Source organism: Pseudophryne corroboree, chromosome 9 (genome assembly GCF_028390025.1).
Source record: "Pseudophryne corroboree isolate aPseCor3 chromosome 9, aPseCor3.hap2, whole genome shotgun sequence".
Lineage (NCBI taxonomy): Eukaryota > Metazoa > Chordata > Amphibia > Anura > Myobatrachidae > Pseudophryne > Pseudophryne corroboree.
Window position 1 is genome coordinate 237,822,010 of NC_086452.1, and position 15,567 is coordinate 237,837,576.

At 40.4% G+C, this 15,567-nt stretch overlaps 1 protein-coding gene across 2 annotated transcripts in view; it reads left to right on the plus strand.

Annotated features, from left to right (window-relative positions):
• The window catches only part of LOC134957937 (potassium channel subfamily T member 2), a 1,656,739-nt gene that overhangs the window by 870,327 nt on the left and 770,845 nt on the right, over positions 1-15,567 (plus strand). For both annotated transcript variants that reach the window (XM_063940188.1, XM_063940189.1), the window contains exon 6: positions 2,572-2,646. In XM_063940188.1, the coding sequence (XP_063796258.1) occupies positions 2,572-2,646 (75 nt within the window). The remainder of the gene's footprint in view (positions 1-2,571; positions 2,647-15,567) is intronic.

The window sequence follows — 15,567 nt, forward strand, 5'->3', positions numbered from 1 at the left end:
CCAACGCGTTTCATCAGCAGTATGACTTCATCATGGGGATCATGGGTATTCCTGTACGTTTGCACTTTTTACCAATATTGGATTTTCATTGTTTAAGGTTGCTGCCATCCACTAACTGGATTAGTGTTATTTTTAAATGTATGTGCATAAATATGTATTCAGAGCCCTGACGAAGCACCTGTGTGTGAAACGTGCATGCTGGCATTTTCATACTATCTGACTCACTATGATCTAACACAAATATATATTACAATGAATCTCTCTATACTTTAAATATGATTAGTACAATGCTTAGGATGTGAGAAGCTATGCAAGCCAGGAATACACATTCATGCATATAAAATTTACAAAAAAATGAGCTTTTAGAGTGTAGATGTGTGGAAAAGGCAATCATATACCTAAGGAATGCCTAACAATAAATGAGGAATTGCAGTCAAGGCCTTAAATAAGTATAGGCTAAACATAAAGAAAAAAAGCAGTCAGACTGCAATTACAAATGATTGTAACAAGTAAAACTGTAATAATATAACCACTAATTGTGATATAGTCTGTGGTTAACCCAATGTGAAGGATAGCACATTTGGAAGTTAGCAACCAGTAACAACAATTAAAACTTATTTATACACTAGATTGAAAAAAATGTAGAAAACCTATACTTGAGAAAACAGTGAATTGCATTGACTAGCACAACACTGTTTCCATTTAAGAGCAAGAAACAGTTACTATCAATGTGTATATAATATTGAATCAGTTTCCAAGTGCTATTGTGCCTTCAATTTCAATACATACTTTCTTTCACATAAATATCTGGTAAAAACCACAGATACTGTCTGTGTTCCTTGAGATTATATTTTATACATTTTTGGAGTGAAACATTTATTAGTGAGCACTGACCTCTCAACTTCAAATGGATAGAAGGTTACCTTAATTAATAGTAGATATATATTTATATCTCAGTTTTTGTATGGCAATTATGTATATAACAATTACCAGTGTGCTTTGAAGTACAGTATTTCTGGTAATTCCAATCATTAATTTGCAAAGGTATATAATACCTGATGCCACAGTCAGTAGATAAATAATGAGAGCACATATATTAATTTATAATAGGAATTATTCCTGAATTTGTCTGTAAAATAGATGTGGTATTGAGCATTACATTGTGAGCTATGAATTAGGCTTTGAATGATTATGGTGAAGATCCACTAACCGAATACATTTTCTCACCACTGAATATATACAATACCACTGTCAGCAGACTTATCACAATCAATACATAAATATATAAATATAAACATTCGCTCTCTGAATAATTATGTCTACATGAATAGATGTGGCAGAGGTTATAATAAATTAGTGTATCGATAATATCTGATTGGATATATACATACATAAATAACAATTCTTTAAGCAGGAATAGAATATCTTAATTTATATTCCTAATTATTGATTTATGCAAGGTACACAATGTTTAATGCCAAAGTCAGTAGACTGACAATGAGAGTATAAATACAATAATAATCTACACTTTAAGTTTCTCTTTGAGTTTATCTGTATATTAGACATGGTACCCGATACTTATTGTGAGCCATATATAAGGCAATGAATTGAACCCCCAATGTACACATTACCACTTTCAACAGATTTATTTCAAGGAGAATACAAATATACTAGTATAAACTCTCAGAATATCTTGTTTGTATAAATAGACGTGGCAGAGGTTATTTTTAACAGCTATTGTATTTAAATCCTGTATACACAGATGTGGCATTGGCCACTATCATATACTAAGAAATCTATATTAATAACACCTGCTTTAAATGACCATACAATAACCAAATTTTTATAATGGTTCTATATATTAAAAAACCATAACAATTGGATGCTCCTTCTGTAGAACTCCAAAATGACATTATAGATATCTCACAAACATTTGACATGCTCTTGAGCTGAAATCTAATTACTCTGATAAAATAATATTTAAGATTCATATATATACAAACCAATAAGAAATCAAAAGAAATAAGTCTTGATTTCTTTTTAAATTATCACCTTTATTACTTTATTGAATTAAATTTTCATTTATTTTTCATACAATAAAGTATTTTAAAATAACAAATAAAAGTTAGATTTTAATACACAATAATTATATCAATTATTTTTGAAGTGCGCCAACCAAGAAACAAACTTTTTCTGTCCTCTTGCTGGAATAATGTGAAGGTAATCTAATACCCACTTGTGTATGAGTCCAGTCCCATCCCTCTATCCCTTTATGATTAGATTGCATCAAGCAAATTCTCCCCATAGCTCAGGACAGGAACAGTGTTAGTTATCGAAATTATGGTAGAACCATATAAAAACAATTTTTCCAACAAGAACCACTTAACAAACTGGAGAAAACCTTTCTCTGGAGAAAATTCTCATTTTCATTAGATAATTGTTTCCCCAAATGTAATTTTTTTAAAACTAATATGCAATATTCTACTCCAATTTACTAGTGGAAATTATTTATTGATTTATTTATTTATTTATGCATTGTTGTTTATAACTTTGTTTTCATTCTCTTAAAAGGGAAATATTTGGGAACAAATATTGAGGATACCTTTCATACTGGAAATGATTAATACTGTTCCATTTATTATTACAGTAAGTATTTTCTATGACAATCATATTTTTGTAATTTATACATTTGTTTAAATATGGTTATATCTTTACCTTTTTTCATTGAATAGAATGTCAGTATATAAAAAGTCAATAAATTTGAATTTTTTATTATATAACATATGCAGTATGTGATTATAATCACAAAGAAGGCCAGGAAGGGGTTACATATTAAATACAGAAAACCAAACTACAGTTTTATTTTGATAACAAATCCTGCAAATTATTAATCATAAAACTGATATAAATTAAACAGCACATCATATCATGATATCAACAAATGAAGATATATTGGTATGAAAGCTAATGTAACTGTCTAAATTTCTTTAAAAAAAAGCTGTTTTATATTGGATTGGGAAAGGCTTTCGCTATATTATAAATGCACAGCTTGATTACAAGCGTACTTTGCAAATATTTCTTACAGTAATGTACAGAATTTGACAATTATAGACATCTTAAAGAAAATACATTTGTAAACATTTAAGGCTGGGATCCATTTACCCGCGGTAATTTACTGTGGGTAATTGTATCTCCAGGGGCTTTACTACTGTCCCCAAAAAGCTGGCGCAAGCCATAGCCTGGGATTTTGTTTTACCTGCCTTAGGCATGCGGAAAAAAAATCCCGATAAGACCCAGATTATCTGGGATGCAAAAACAAAAACACACAGGCTTAACTGAACGTGTGTGTTTTTGTGAGAGAATAGATTTTTGTTTCCGGATTACCAAAAAATATATATTGGCGGATCATCATAGGAAAATCACTATAAAATTTACATTTTTCACATCTAATGAGCTTTTGCAGGTAATTAGATGCCAGCCTTAGCATTAGAAGTAAAATAAGAATTAACAGATAATAAAAGAGAACTGAGCATAAAAATATATTCTACACTACAAATAATTGATCAGTTTTGATTGGCTGCTATGCAACTAACAGGGGAGTTTTCTGAAGTATGGGTAAAACTGCAAACAAATGAATTTGATAAGTCCAAATTTTTATTAAAATCATTTGATCATTGTATAATTAACTAAGAATCCACAATTTAGAATTAGTGTCTGCATGGAATCATTTCTTAATATAATACATTGATTTATTTCAATGTTTTTTTCTCCATTTGTGTGGGATGGTCTTTGCATGGGCCCTCATTCCGAGTTGTTCGCTCGGTAAAAATCTTCGCATCACAGCGATTTTCCGCTTAATGCGCATGCGCAATATCCGCACTGCGACTGCGCCAAGTAAATTTGCTATGCAGTTAGGAATTTTACTCACGGCTTTTTCATCGTTCTGGCGATCGTAATGTGATTGACAGGAAATGGGTGTTACTGGGCGGAAACAGGCCGTTTTATGGGCGTGTGAGAAAAAACGCTACCGTTTCCGGAAAAAACGCAGGAGTGGCCGGAGAAACGGAGGAGTGTCTGGGCGAACGCTGGGTGTGTTTGTGACGTCAAACCAGGAACGACAAGCACTGAACTGATCGCAGTAAGTCTGGAGCTACTCAGAAACTGCTATGAGGTGTGTAATCGCAATATTGCGAATACATCGTTCACTCCCAGTAGGCGGCGGCTTAGCATGAGCAAATCTGCTAAAATCCGCTTGCGAGCGAACAACTCGGAATGAGGGCCATTGTCTCTTCCCTGGGAGCAGTAACGTTAAACACAGGCACCTATGTATGGGTTCACTATGATATGCCGGCGGTTGGGCTCCCGGCGACCAGCATACCGGCGCCGGAAGCCCGCCCGCCGGCATACCGACAGTGTGGCGAGCGCAAATGAGCCCCTTTTGCTGCACTCGCCACGCTACGGGCACGGTGGCACGCTATGCGCGCCACACTATTTTATTATCCCTCCAGGGGGGTCGTGAACCCCCATGAGGGAGAATAAGTGTCGGTATGCCGGCTGTCGGGATCCCGGCGCCGGTATACTGTGCGCCGGGATCCCATCAGTCGGCATACAGAAGACCACCCATATGTATAAGGATTTCTGCAGAAAGAGCATAAGTATCTTGCAGGGAATAGAGGCTTCCGGGTTTGAGACAATCTGGAAGCCTGTATTCCCTGCAAGGTGTCACAGAATATAATATAGGAAAGTCTTCATAGTTATGTTTTCTCACAGATCACAAAAATCATATCACACACAGGCATTGAATTGGATGGTAGGTTAGTTGACATGTGCAACAAATGTTCTAAAAATAAGGACCACCCTTATTACAATCGTATTAGAAAACATTTAAAAAGAACAGTTATACTAAATAATTGGAAGAAATCAATGTATTATATTAAGGAAATTATTTCATGCTGGCACTTATTCTAAGTGACCTCTTTTGGTAATTATAAAATTATCATCAAATTCAATAATTTGAACAGTTTCATTATTAGTTTTACTTGCTTGATACAAAATAAAATGGATCATTTAAAATATCAAACACTGGAGGTATTGGTCTTTTGAATGATGGTATAATAACCAGCAACACACATAGGAAAGAAAATAATAGATCCATATTTCAGAAAACTCAGCTTTTACATGTATAGCATCCATTCAAAATAGATCAATTATTTGTAGTTTAGAATATACATTTTTTGTAATGCCCAGTTCATTACCTGTTGATTCTTATTTTTCTTCTAATGCTAAGGCCGATATCCAATCATCTGCAAAAACTCAAAATTGAAGTTTTTCTTGTGATTTTCCATATTGTTTTACCAATATTTTTTTTTTTTTTGGGGGGGGGATCCTGAAAATAATCAATTCTCCCGTGAAAACACAGGGGTTCAGTTAAGCCTGTGTGCACAAATAGGACAGAATATTATAGAACCACTTACTACCTATTGCTGCTCCCTCCAAAGGAAAACTTCTAAAACTTTTCATTTTTTAATTTTTCCTCTAATTTTTACCATTTTATTTTAATTTTAATTTTTCTATATTATCATTTTTTATTCAGATCATCATAAGGACTACAGACTGCCTAAATCACAATATTATTATTATGATTATTATTATTGTTATTATTATTATTATTATTATTATTATTATAAAATTATCACAGAGAAGGTGAACAGTGCCACTTGTTAAATAATGACATTACTTTATACTAGAGATGAGCGGGTTCGGTTTCTCTGAATCCGAACCCGCCAGAACTTCATGTTTTTTTTCACGGGTCCGAGCAGACTCGGATCTTCCCGCCTTGCTCGGTTAACCCGAGCGCGCCCGAACGTCATCATGACGCTGTCGGATTCTCGCGAGGCTCGGATTCTATCGCGAGACTCGGATTCTATATAAGGAGCCGCGCGTCGCCGCCATTTTCACACGTGCATTGAGATTGATAGGGAGAGGACGTGGCTGGCGTCCTCTCCATTTAGATTATAAGAGACTGAGAGAGATTTACTGGAGCTGACTAGGAGGAGTACTGTTACTGTAGAAGTGTAGAGACTGAGTGGAGAGAGTTTACTAGTGAGGACAGTGCAGTTTACTTTATAATCCGTTCTCTGCCTGAAAAAAGCGATACACAGCACACAGTGACTCAGTCACATACCATATCTGTGTGCACTGCTCAGGCTCAGGCCAGTGTGCTGCATCATCTATTATCTATATATAATATTATATATATCTGTCTGACTGCTCAGCTCACACAGCTTATAATTGTGGGGGAGACTGGGGAGCACTACTGCAGTGCCAGTTATAGGTTATAGCAGGAGCCAGGAGTACATAATATATTATATAGTGAGTGACCACCAGACACACAGTGCAGTTTATTTAATATATCCGTTCTCTGCCTGAAAAAAGCGATACACACAGTGACTCAGTCAGTCACATACCATATCTGTGTGCACTGCTCAGGCTCAGGCCAGTGTGCTGCATCATCTATATATATTATATATCTGTCTGACTGCTCAGCTCACACAGCTTATAATTGTGGGGGAGACTGGGGAGCACTACTGCAGTGCCAGTTATAGGTTATAGCAGGAGCCAGGAGTACATATTATATTAAAATTAAACAGTGCACACTTTTGCTGCAGGAGTGCCACTGCCAGTGTGACTGACCAGTGACCTGACCACACTGACCACCAGTATAGTTAGTAGTATACTTACATTGTGATTGCCTGAAAAAGTTAAACACTCGTCGTGTGACTTCACTTGTGTGTTTTTTTTTTTTTTATTCTATAAAAATAAAACTCATTCTGCTGACAGACAGTGTCCAGCAGGTCCGTCATTATATAATATATAATATATACCTGTCCGGCTGCAGTAGTGATATATATATATTTTTTATATCATTTATCATCCAGTCGCAGCAGACACAGTACGGTAGTTCACGGCTGTGGCTACCTCTGTGTCTCTGCACTCGGCAGGCAGTCCGTCCATAATTGTAATACCACCTAACCGTGGATTTTTTTCATTCTTCTTTATACATACATAGTTACATAGACATCTTCTCTTTATCAACCAGTCTATATTAGCTGCAGACACAGTACAGTACGGTAGTTCACGGCTGTGGCTACCTCTGTGTCTGCACTCGGCAGGCAGTCCGTCCATAATTGTATACCACCTAACCGTGGATTTTTTTCAGTCTTCTTTATACATACATAGTTACATAGACATCTTCTCTTTATCAACCAGTCTATATTAGCTGCAGACACAGTACAGTACGGTAGTTCACGGCTGTGGCTACCTCTGTGTCTGCAGTCGGCAGGCAGTCCATAATTGTATACTAGTATCCATCTCCATTGTTTACCTGAGGTGCCTTTTAGTTGTGCCTATTAAAATATGGAGAACAAAAATGTTGAGGTTCCAAAATTAGGGAAAGATCAAGATCCACTTCCACCTCGTGCTGAAGCTGCTGCCACTAGTCATGGCCGAGACGATGAAATGCCAGCAACGTCGTCTGCCAAGGCCGATGCCCAATGTCATAGTACAGAGCATGTCAAATCCAAAACACCAAATATCAGAAAAAAAAGGACTCCAAAACCTAAAATAAAATTGTCGGAGGAGAAGCGTAAACTTGCCAATATGCCATTTACCACACGGAGTGGCAAGGAACGGCTGAGGCCCTGGCTTATGTTCATGGCTAGTGGTTCAGCTTCACATGAGGATGGAAGCACTCAGCCTCTCGCTAGAAAAATGAAAAGACTCAAGCTGGCAAAAGCAGCACAGCAAAGAACTGTGCATTCTTCGAAATCCCAAATCCACAAGGAGAGTCCAATTGTGTCGGTTGCGATGCCTGACCTTCCCAACACTGGACGTGAAGAGCATGCGCCTTCCACAATTTGCACGCCCCCTGCAAGTGCTGTAAGGAGCACCCGCAGTCCAGTTCCTGATAGTCAGATTGAAGATGTCAGTGTTGAAGTACACCAGGATGAGGAGGATATGGGTGTTGCTGGCGCTGGGGAGGAAATTGACCAGGAGGATTCTGATGGTGAGGTGGTTTGTTTAAGTCAGGCACCCGGGGAGACACCTGTTGTCCGTGGGAGGAATATGGCCGTTGACATGCCAGGTGAAAATACCAAAAAAATCAGCTCTTCGGTGTGGAGGTATTTCACCAGAAATGCGGACAACAGGTGTCAAGCCGTGTGTTCCCTTTGTCAAGCTGTAATAAGTAGGGGTAAGGACGTTAACCACCTCGGAACATCCTCCCTTATACGTCACCTGCAGCGCATTCATAATAAGTCAGTGACAAGTTCAAAAACTTTGGGTGACAGCGGAAGCAGTCCACTGACCAGTAAATCCCTTCCTCTTGTAACCAAGCTCACGCAAACCACCCCACCAACTCCCTCAGTGTCAATTTCCTCCTTCCCCAGGAATGCCAATAGTCCTGCAGGCCATGTCACTGGCAATTCTGACGAGTCCTCTCCTGCCTGGGATTCCTCCGATGCATCCTTGCGTGTAACGCCTACTGCTGCTGGCGCTGCTGTTGTTGCCGCTGGGAGTCGATGGTCATCCCAGAGGGGAAGTCGTAAGCCCACTTGTACTACTTCCAGTAAGCAATTGACTGTTCAACAGTCCTTTGCGAGGAAGATGAAATATCACAGCAGTCATCCTACTGCAAAGCGGATAACTGAGGCCTTGACAACTATGTTGGTGTTAGACGTGTGTCCGGTATCCGCCGTTAGTTCACAGGGAACTAGACAATTTATTGAGGCAGTGTGCCCCCGTTACCAAATACCATCTAGGTTCCACTTCTCTAGGCAGGCGATACCGAGAATGTACACGGACGTCAGAAAAAGACTCACCAGTGTCCTAAAAAATGCAGTTGTACCCAATGTCCACTTAACCACGGACATGTGGACAAGTGGAGCAGGGCAGGGTCAGGACTATATGACTGTGACAGCCCACTGGGTAGATGTATGGACTCCCGCCGCAAGAACAGCAGCGGCGGCACCAGTAGCAGCATCTCGCAAACGCCAACTCTTTCCTAGGCAGGCTACGCTTTGTATCACCGCTTTCCAGAATACGCACACAGCTGAAAACCTCTTACGGCAACTGAGGAAGATCATCGCGGAATGGCTTACCCCAATTGGACTCTCCTGTGGATTTGTGGCATCGGACAACGCCAGCAATATTGTGTGTGCATTAAATATGGGCAAATTCCAGTACGTCCCATGTTTTGCACATACCTTGAATTTGGTGGTGCAGAATTTTTTAAAAAACGACAGGGGCGTGCAAGAGATGCTGTCGGTGGCCAGAAGAATTGCGGGACACTTTCGGCGTACAGGCACCACGTACAGAAGACTGGAGCACCACCAAAAACTACTGAACCTGCCCTGCCATCATCTGAAGCAAGAAGTGGTAACGAGGTGGAATTCAACCCTCTATATGCTTCAGAGGTTGGAGGAGCAGCAAAAGGCCATTCAAGCCTATACAATTGAGCACGATATAGTAGGTGGAATGCACCTGTCTCAAGCGCAGTGGAGAATGATTTCAACGTTGTGCAAGGTTCTGATGCCCTTTGAACTTGCCACACGTGAAGTCAGTTCAGACACTGCCAGCCTGAGTCAGGTCATTCCCCTCATCAGGCTTTTGCAGAAGAAGCTGGAGACATTGAAGGAGGAGCTAACACGGAGCGATTCCGCTAGGCATGTGGGACTTGTGGATGGAGCCCTTAATTCGCTTAACAAGGATTCACGGGTGGTCAATCTGTTGAAATCAGAGCACTACATTTTGGCCACCGTGCTCGATCCTAGATTTAAAGCCTACCTTGGATCTCTCTTTCCGGCAGACACAAGTCTGCTGGGGTTGAAAGACCTGCTGGTGACAAAATTGTCAAGTCAAGCGGAACGCGACCTGTCAACATCTCCTCCTTCACATTCTCCCGCAACTGGGGGTGCGAGGAAAAGGCTCAGAATTCCGAGCCCACCCGCTGGCGGTGATGCAGGGCAGTCTGGAGCGACTGCTGATGCTGACATCTGGTCCGGACTGAAGGACCTGACAACGATTACGGACATGTCGTCTACTGTCACTGCATATGATTCTCTCAACATTGATAGAATGGTGGAGGATTATATGAGTGACCGCATCCAAGTAGGCACGTCACACAGTCCGTACTTATACTGGCAGGAAAAAGAGGCAATTTGGAGGCCCTTGCACAAACTGGCTTTATTCTACCTAAGTTGCCCTCCCACAAGTGTGTACTCCGAAAGAGTGTTTAGTGCCGCCGCTCACCTTGTCAGCAATCGGCGTACGAGGTTACATCCAGAAAATGTGGAGAAGATGATGTTCATTAAAATGAATTATAATCAATTCCTCCGCGGAGACATTGACCAGCAGCAATTGCCTCCACAAAGTACACAGGGAGCTGAGATGGTGGATTCCAGTGGGGACGAATTGATAATCTGTGAGGAGGGGGATGTACACGGTGATATATCGGAGGGTGAAGATGAGGTGGACATCTTGCCTCTGTAGAGCCAGTTTGTGCAAGGAGAGATTAATTGCTTCTTTTTTGGGGGGGGTCCAAACCAACCCGTCATATCAGTCACAGTCGTGTGGCAGACCCTGTCACTGAAATGATGGGTTGGTTAAAGTGTGCATGTCCTGTTTTGTTTATACAACATAAGGGTGGGTGGGAGGGCCCAAGGACAATTCCATCTTGCACCTCTTTTTTCTTTTCTTTTTCTTTGCATCATGTGCTGATTGGGGAGGGTTTTTTGGAAGGGACATCCTGCGTGACACTGCAGTGCCACTCCTAGATGGGCCCGGTGTTTGTGTCGGCCACTAGGGTCGCTAATCTTACTCACACAGTCAGCTACCTCATTGCGCCTCTTTTTTTCTTTGCGTCATGTGCTGTTTGGGGAGGGTTTTTTGGAAGGGACATCCTGCGTGACACTGCAGTGCCACTCCTAGATGGGCCCGGTGTTTGTGTCGGCCACTAGGGTCGCTAATCTTACTCACACAGCTACCTCATTGCGCCTCTTTTTTTCTTTGCGTCATGTGCTGTTTGGGGAGGGTTTTTTGGAAGGGACATCCTGCGTGACACTGCAGTGCCACTCCTAGATGGGCCCGGTGTTTGTGTCGGCCACTAGGGTCGCTAATCTTACTCACACAGCTACCTCATTGCGCCTCTTTTTTTCTTTGCGTCATGTGCTGTTTGGGGAGGGTTTTTTGGAAGGGACATCCTGCGTGACACTGCAGTGCCACTCCTAGATGGGCCCGGTGTTTGTGTCGGCCACTAGGGTCGCTAATCTTACTCACACAGCTACCTCATTGCGCCTCTTTTTTTCTTTGCGTCATGTGCTGTTTGGGGAGGGTTTTTTGGAAGGGACATCCTGCGTGACACTGCAGTGCCACTCCTAGATGGGCCCGGTGTTTGTGTCGGCCACTAGGGTCGCTTATCTTACTCACACAGCGACCTCGGTGCAAATTTTAGGACTAAAAATAATATTGTGAGGTGTGAGGTATTCAGAATAGACTGAAAATGAGTGTAAATTATGGTTTTTGAGGTTAATAATACTTTGGGATCAAAATGACCCCCAAATTCTATGATTTAAGCTGTTTTTTAGTGTTTTTTGAAAAAAACACCCGAATCCAAAACACACCCGAATCCGACAAAAAAAATTCGGTGAGGTTTTGCAAAACGCGTTCGAACCCAAAACACGGCCGCGGAACCGAACCCAAAACCAAAACACAAAACCCGAAAAATTTCAGGCGCTCATCTCTACTTTATACATATATAAGAATCAGTCAAATAAACCCTCACTGGGTAAAGGTGTCAGCAGGCCGTTAACTAAACAAGCCTTTGGGCTCTCCCTAACTGACCTTCACACAAAGATAAGATATACCTCATACTTGCATTTAGCACTATTTCTTTATTGTACTCTTTAGTGATCTTAATGTTTTTGGTGGTTATTTTTAATGGAAATGATGTACATTCCTTTTAAATGTGTTATAAATAAATTATTTTTAACATACCTATACCAGTGTGTCCTTCATGGTAATCTTCTTAGTTCCTACATTATATGACACCAGTGGTCGATGATGTCCTTATCCACTTTTTTCTATTATTGTAAATTTATTTGCTTTTATACTGTAATTCCTTTTATGTACAGTATATACATATTTTTCTTTATTATATATGACATGTACTAAACACTATTCTATCCAATTTATGCACTATCACTGACATATTTTTAGATGCCTAGCTTAAGAAAAAACTATTATTTACACTTATATCCAGTTGCACCCAAGGTTATTTGTTCACCCTACATATTACATTTGGGATGCTGTCGGTCAGAGTTCCAGCACCAGGATTCTGAATGGCACCGGGATTCTAGTGTCGGTCACTTGACCGCTAGCATCCAGTGTTCTTCACAACCATCCCATACTAAGCCCATGACTGCTATCTGTGCCCAAGATCTTGCTTCCTACTACAAAGAACAAAGTGATAAAATTTGAATTGAAATTGTCCACTACTACTACTAGTAATCTGCTTAGCTCTTGCTCTGCACCCTCTGACGTTTTTCCTTTACTTCATCTCACAAATGAAGTATAATTATCAATTATCTTGTAATATGTTTTACAGTTGCTCTTGATCCTATACCAAATCAAATTAGTCAATCCCTGTCTCCTATGTTTATCCCACTCTCAACTTATATGTGTGTTCTTACTGTCTTTACTTCAAGAACAGAGTGATTACAGATGTGCCCTCATACATCTCTGCCTGCGATGTGTTTGCATCGCAAGAAAAGATTCCCGGCACCCATTACAGTATGAACATATTAATGTGTGGTCACAGGCAGCGGGAGTAAGATGCTCCTGCTGCCTTGCATTAGGATGAAGACTCAGCCACATTGTATGGGTAGCAGGCAGGTATGCTCGTACTGCACATAGTTATATGTGGTTTACACGGCACCATTCAATTGTAGCAGAGCAAAGTACTGTTAGTGGCTTTGCACCGGTGCAATTGCGGCAACACCATGCAATGCAGCTCTTTTCAGCAAAAATGTGTGAGGACACAACTGTATTCCTTTTGTGAAAAACAAAATTTTGACACAAGCTCTCATTCAAATTACTGTTCTGTTTTTCATATTCCTTCTCAATCACACACTTTCTTTCCTCACTCAACATATTGGATCCCCTTTAGACAGGCTTTTACTCCCAGCATTCCACAGAGACTGCATTGACAAAATTGTTCAATGGTTTGATCACGGCTAAGTCCAAAGTCAGTTACTTGGAATTCTCCTGGATCAGGTTTTGATATTGTTGCTTACTCTTTTCTGATACAAACGCTACAATCACTAGGTCTTTGGGACACAGGCTCATTCTGCAGTACTTATAAAATTATTCTTTCAGTGTTTGTTTCTCTGTGTCCACCTCCCCATCACTTCCTTTTTCAGTTGGATTTCCATAAAGATCAGTCCTACTGTATGTCCTCTGCATTCTTTATCTATGCCATGTCTCTTATAAAACTAATAAGTTCCTTTAGATTTCAGGATCATCTCTATCAAGCTTATCTTCTTAAGATCTTTCCCAATCTGTGTAACCCACATTACTGACTTTGTTTTGCCCTTTTACCTTGTAAATCATTTCATTGGGCTTCATAAACAGAACTATTTATATTGTGACCAGTCAATAGAAGTTACCTACCTGCCAGTCTGTCAACGACATATCAACCTTTCCAATCAAGTTCACTCCATATTCAGTCTTATCCAAATACTGCTAAATATATCTAAGAAACATTTCTAGAATAAGCACATGCACTTATTATCCATGTACTGACTTTCACAAAAGGTCTTTTTTCTGGTTTTCCCCCAAACAGATTTTCACACTATGATATATATATAATATATATATATATATATATATATAGAGAGAGAGAGAGAGAGAGAGAGAGAGAGAGAGAGAGAGAGATTTAGAGCAGTGGCTTTTCAAGTTTTCCTTTAAAAAAAATGGTCTTCTAATGCTGCTTCTTTCTCTTAGTCTATACATTTTTTGCCTACATTTATCTAAAATAAAATACTTCTGCTAGTATGCAAGGTCTTTATCAAGACTCAGGCCCGGCGACAGGGGGGGTCAAAGGGGACACCTGTACCGGGCCCCGAGGGTTGGAGGGGCCCCATGAATCAGGGAAATAAAATATAGGACGCACTGCCTATTTGAAGTGAATGCCTGCCCAGCTGCCAGTCACCTAAAAAATTAAGTGTCCAGTCAGAAGCCACAATACCTCCTTCCGCACCTCCCCCTCCTTACCCTGTCACTTGGTATGGTCCCATACCGTGGCACCAACGTCGTGACGTCATGACGCTGGCCCGCCGGCACTTCCCTGTCTCCTGCCTCCGCTGAGGAGCTGTCCAAAAGCTGTGCACAACCTCCCGCTGCCGGCCTGTCCACTGGTGTGTGACACTCGGAGGGAGAAGATTGCAGCAGCCCCCCCGCAGTGCTACACACGAGAGAGACACCCTAGCTGTGGTGACAGTGAGTCCTTCCTGGACAGTCTATGTCTGCTTCACAGTATGTGTGTGTGTGTGTATACAGTATATGTGATGTGTATGTATGTAGGTATGTGTATGAGTGTGTTTGTGCTCCAGTAACGGACACAGTGCACTTTTGTTGTGTGTTTTCCATCTATGTATTGTAGTGTTTCAGTATATGCACAAATCTAGTGCCTTGTATTTGGTGATGCCTGTATTGGCACATGCAGGTTAGGGATATTTAGGGAGTGGGACGGAGGGGAGGGGGGCCCCAGAGATATCAGTGTAACGGGCCCCTAGATTTCTGTTGCCGGCCCTGTCAAGACTACACCAGTTTACATCTTATCTCAAAATACCTGCTCTTCCCTGAGCAATAACAGTCTCTCACCACACTTATTAGCTGCCACCATTCCAGAATACATGGCATACCGTCCCTTCCACAAAAGTACTTTCCTCTAGCCTCCAAACATTCAAGCATTCCCTGAAAATGTACCTCTTCATAAAAGTTTATCAAATTCCTAAAATACCCACTTAATCTACCTCTTTACATACAGTAGGTCACATAAAAATTAGATGTGTACTTTTTATACTCATACAAACTTCTAAACACAGAACAACAATGATGTGTGACTAGATCATATAGCACTTTTTACCTTTACAATATGGTTGGCCCAATATGGGGTTTGTAGCACTTGACCACATGTAGTTAACTTGATTTATCCTATAGATTGGAACTTGTGAGCAGTGCTTTATTACAAACTACTGTATATTAATACCTACTGTAGTCTTATTTTAATACAGTGTTTTTCCCAATTGTAAAGCACTGCATAATATTCTGGCATGATGATGATGATGATGACAACGACAATAGTAATAATAATAATTGTAAAATCAAAACGTGTTTTTATGTTGAGAATATGTAATGACCAATAAACTTATGTTACTGATGGTGTCATGGATGGGCAGCACAGATGGTGTAATGGTTATCATTATTGCCTCACAGCACTGAGGTCATGGG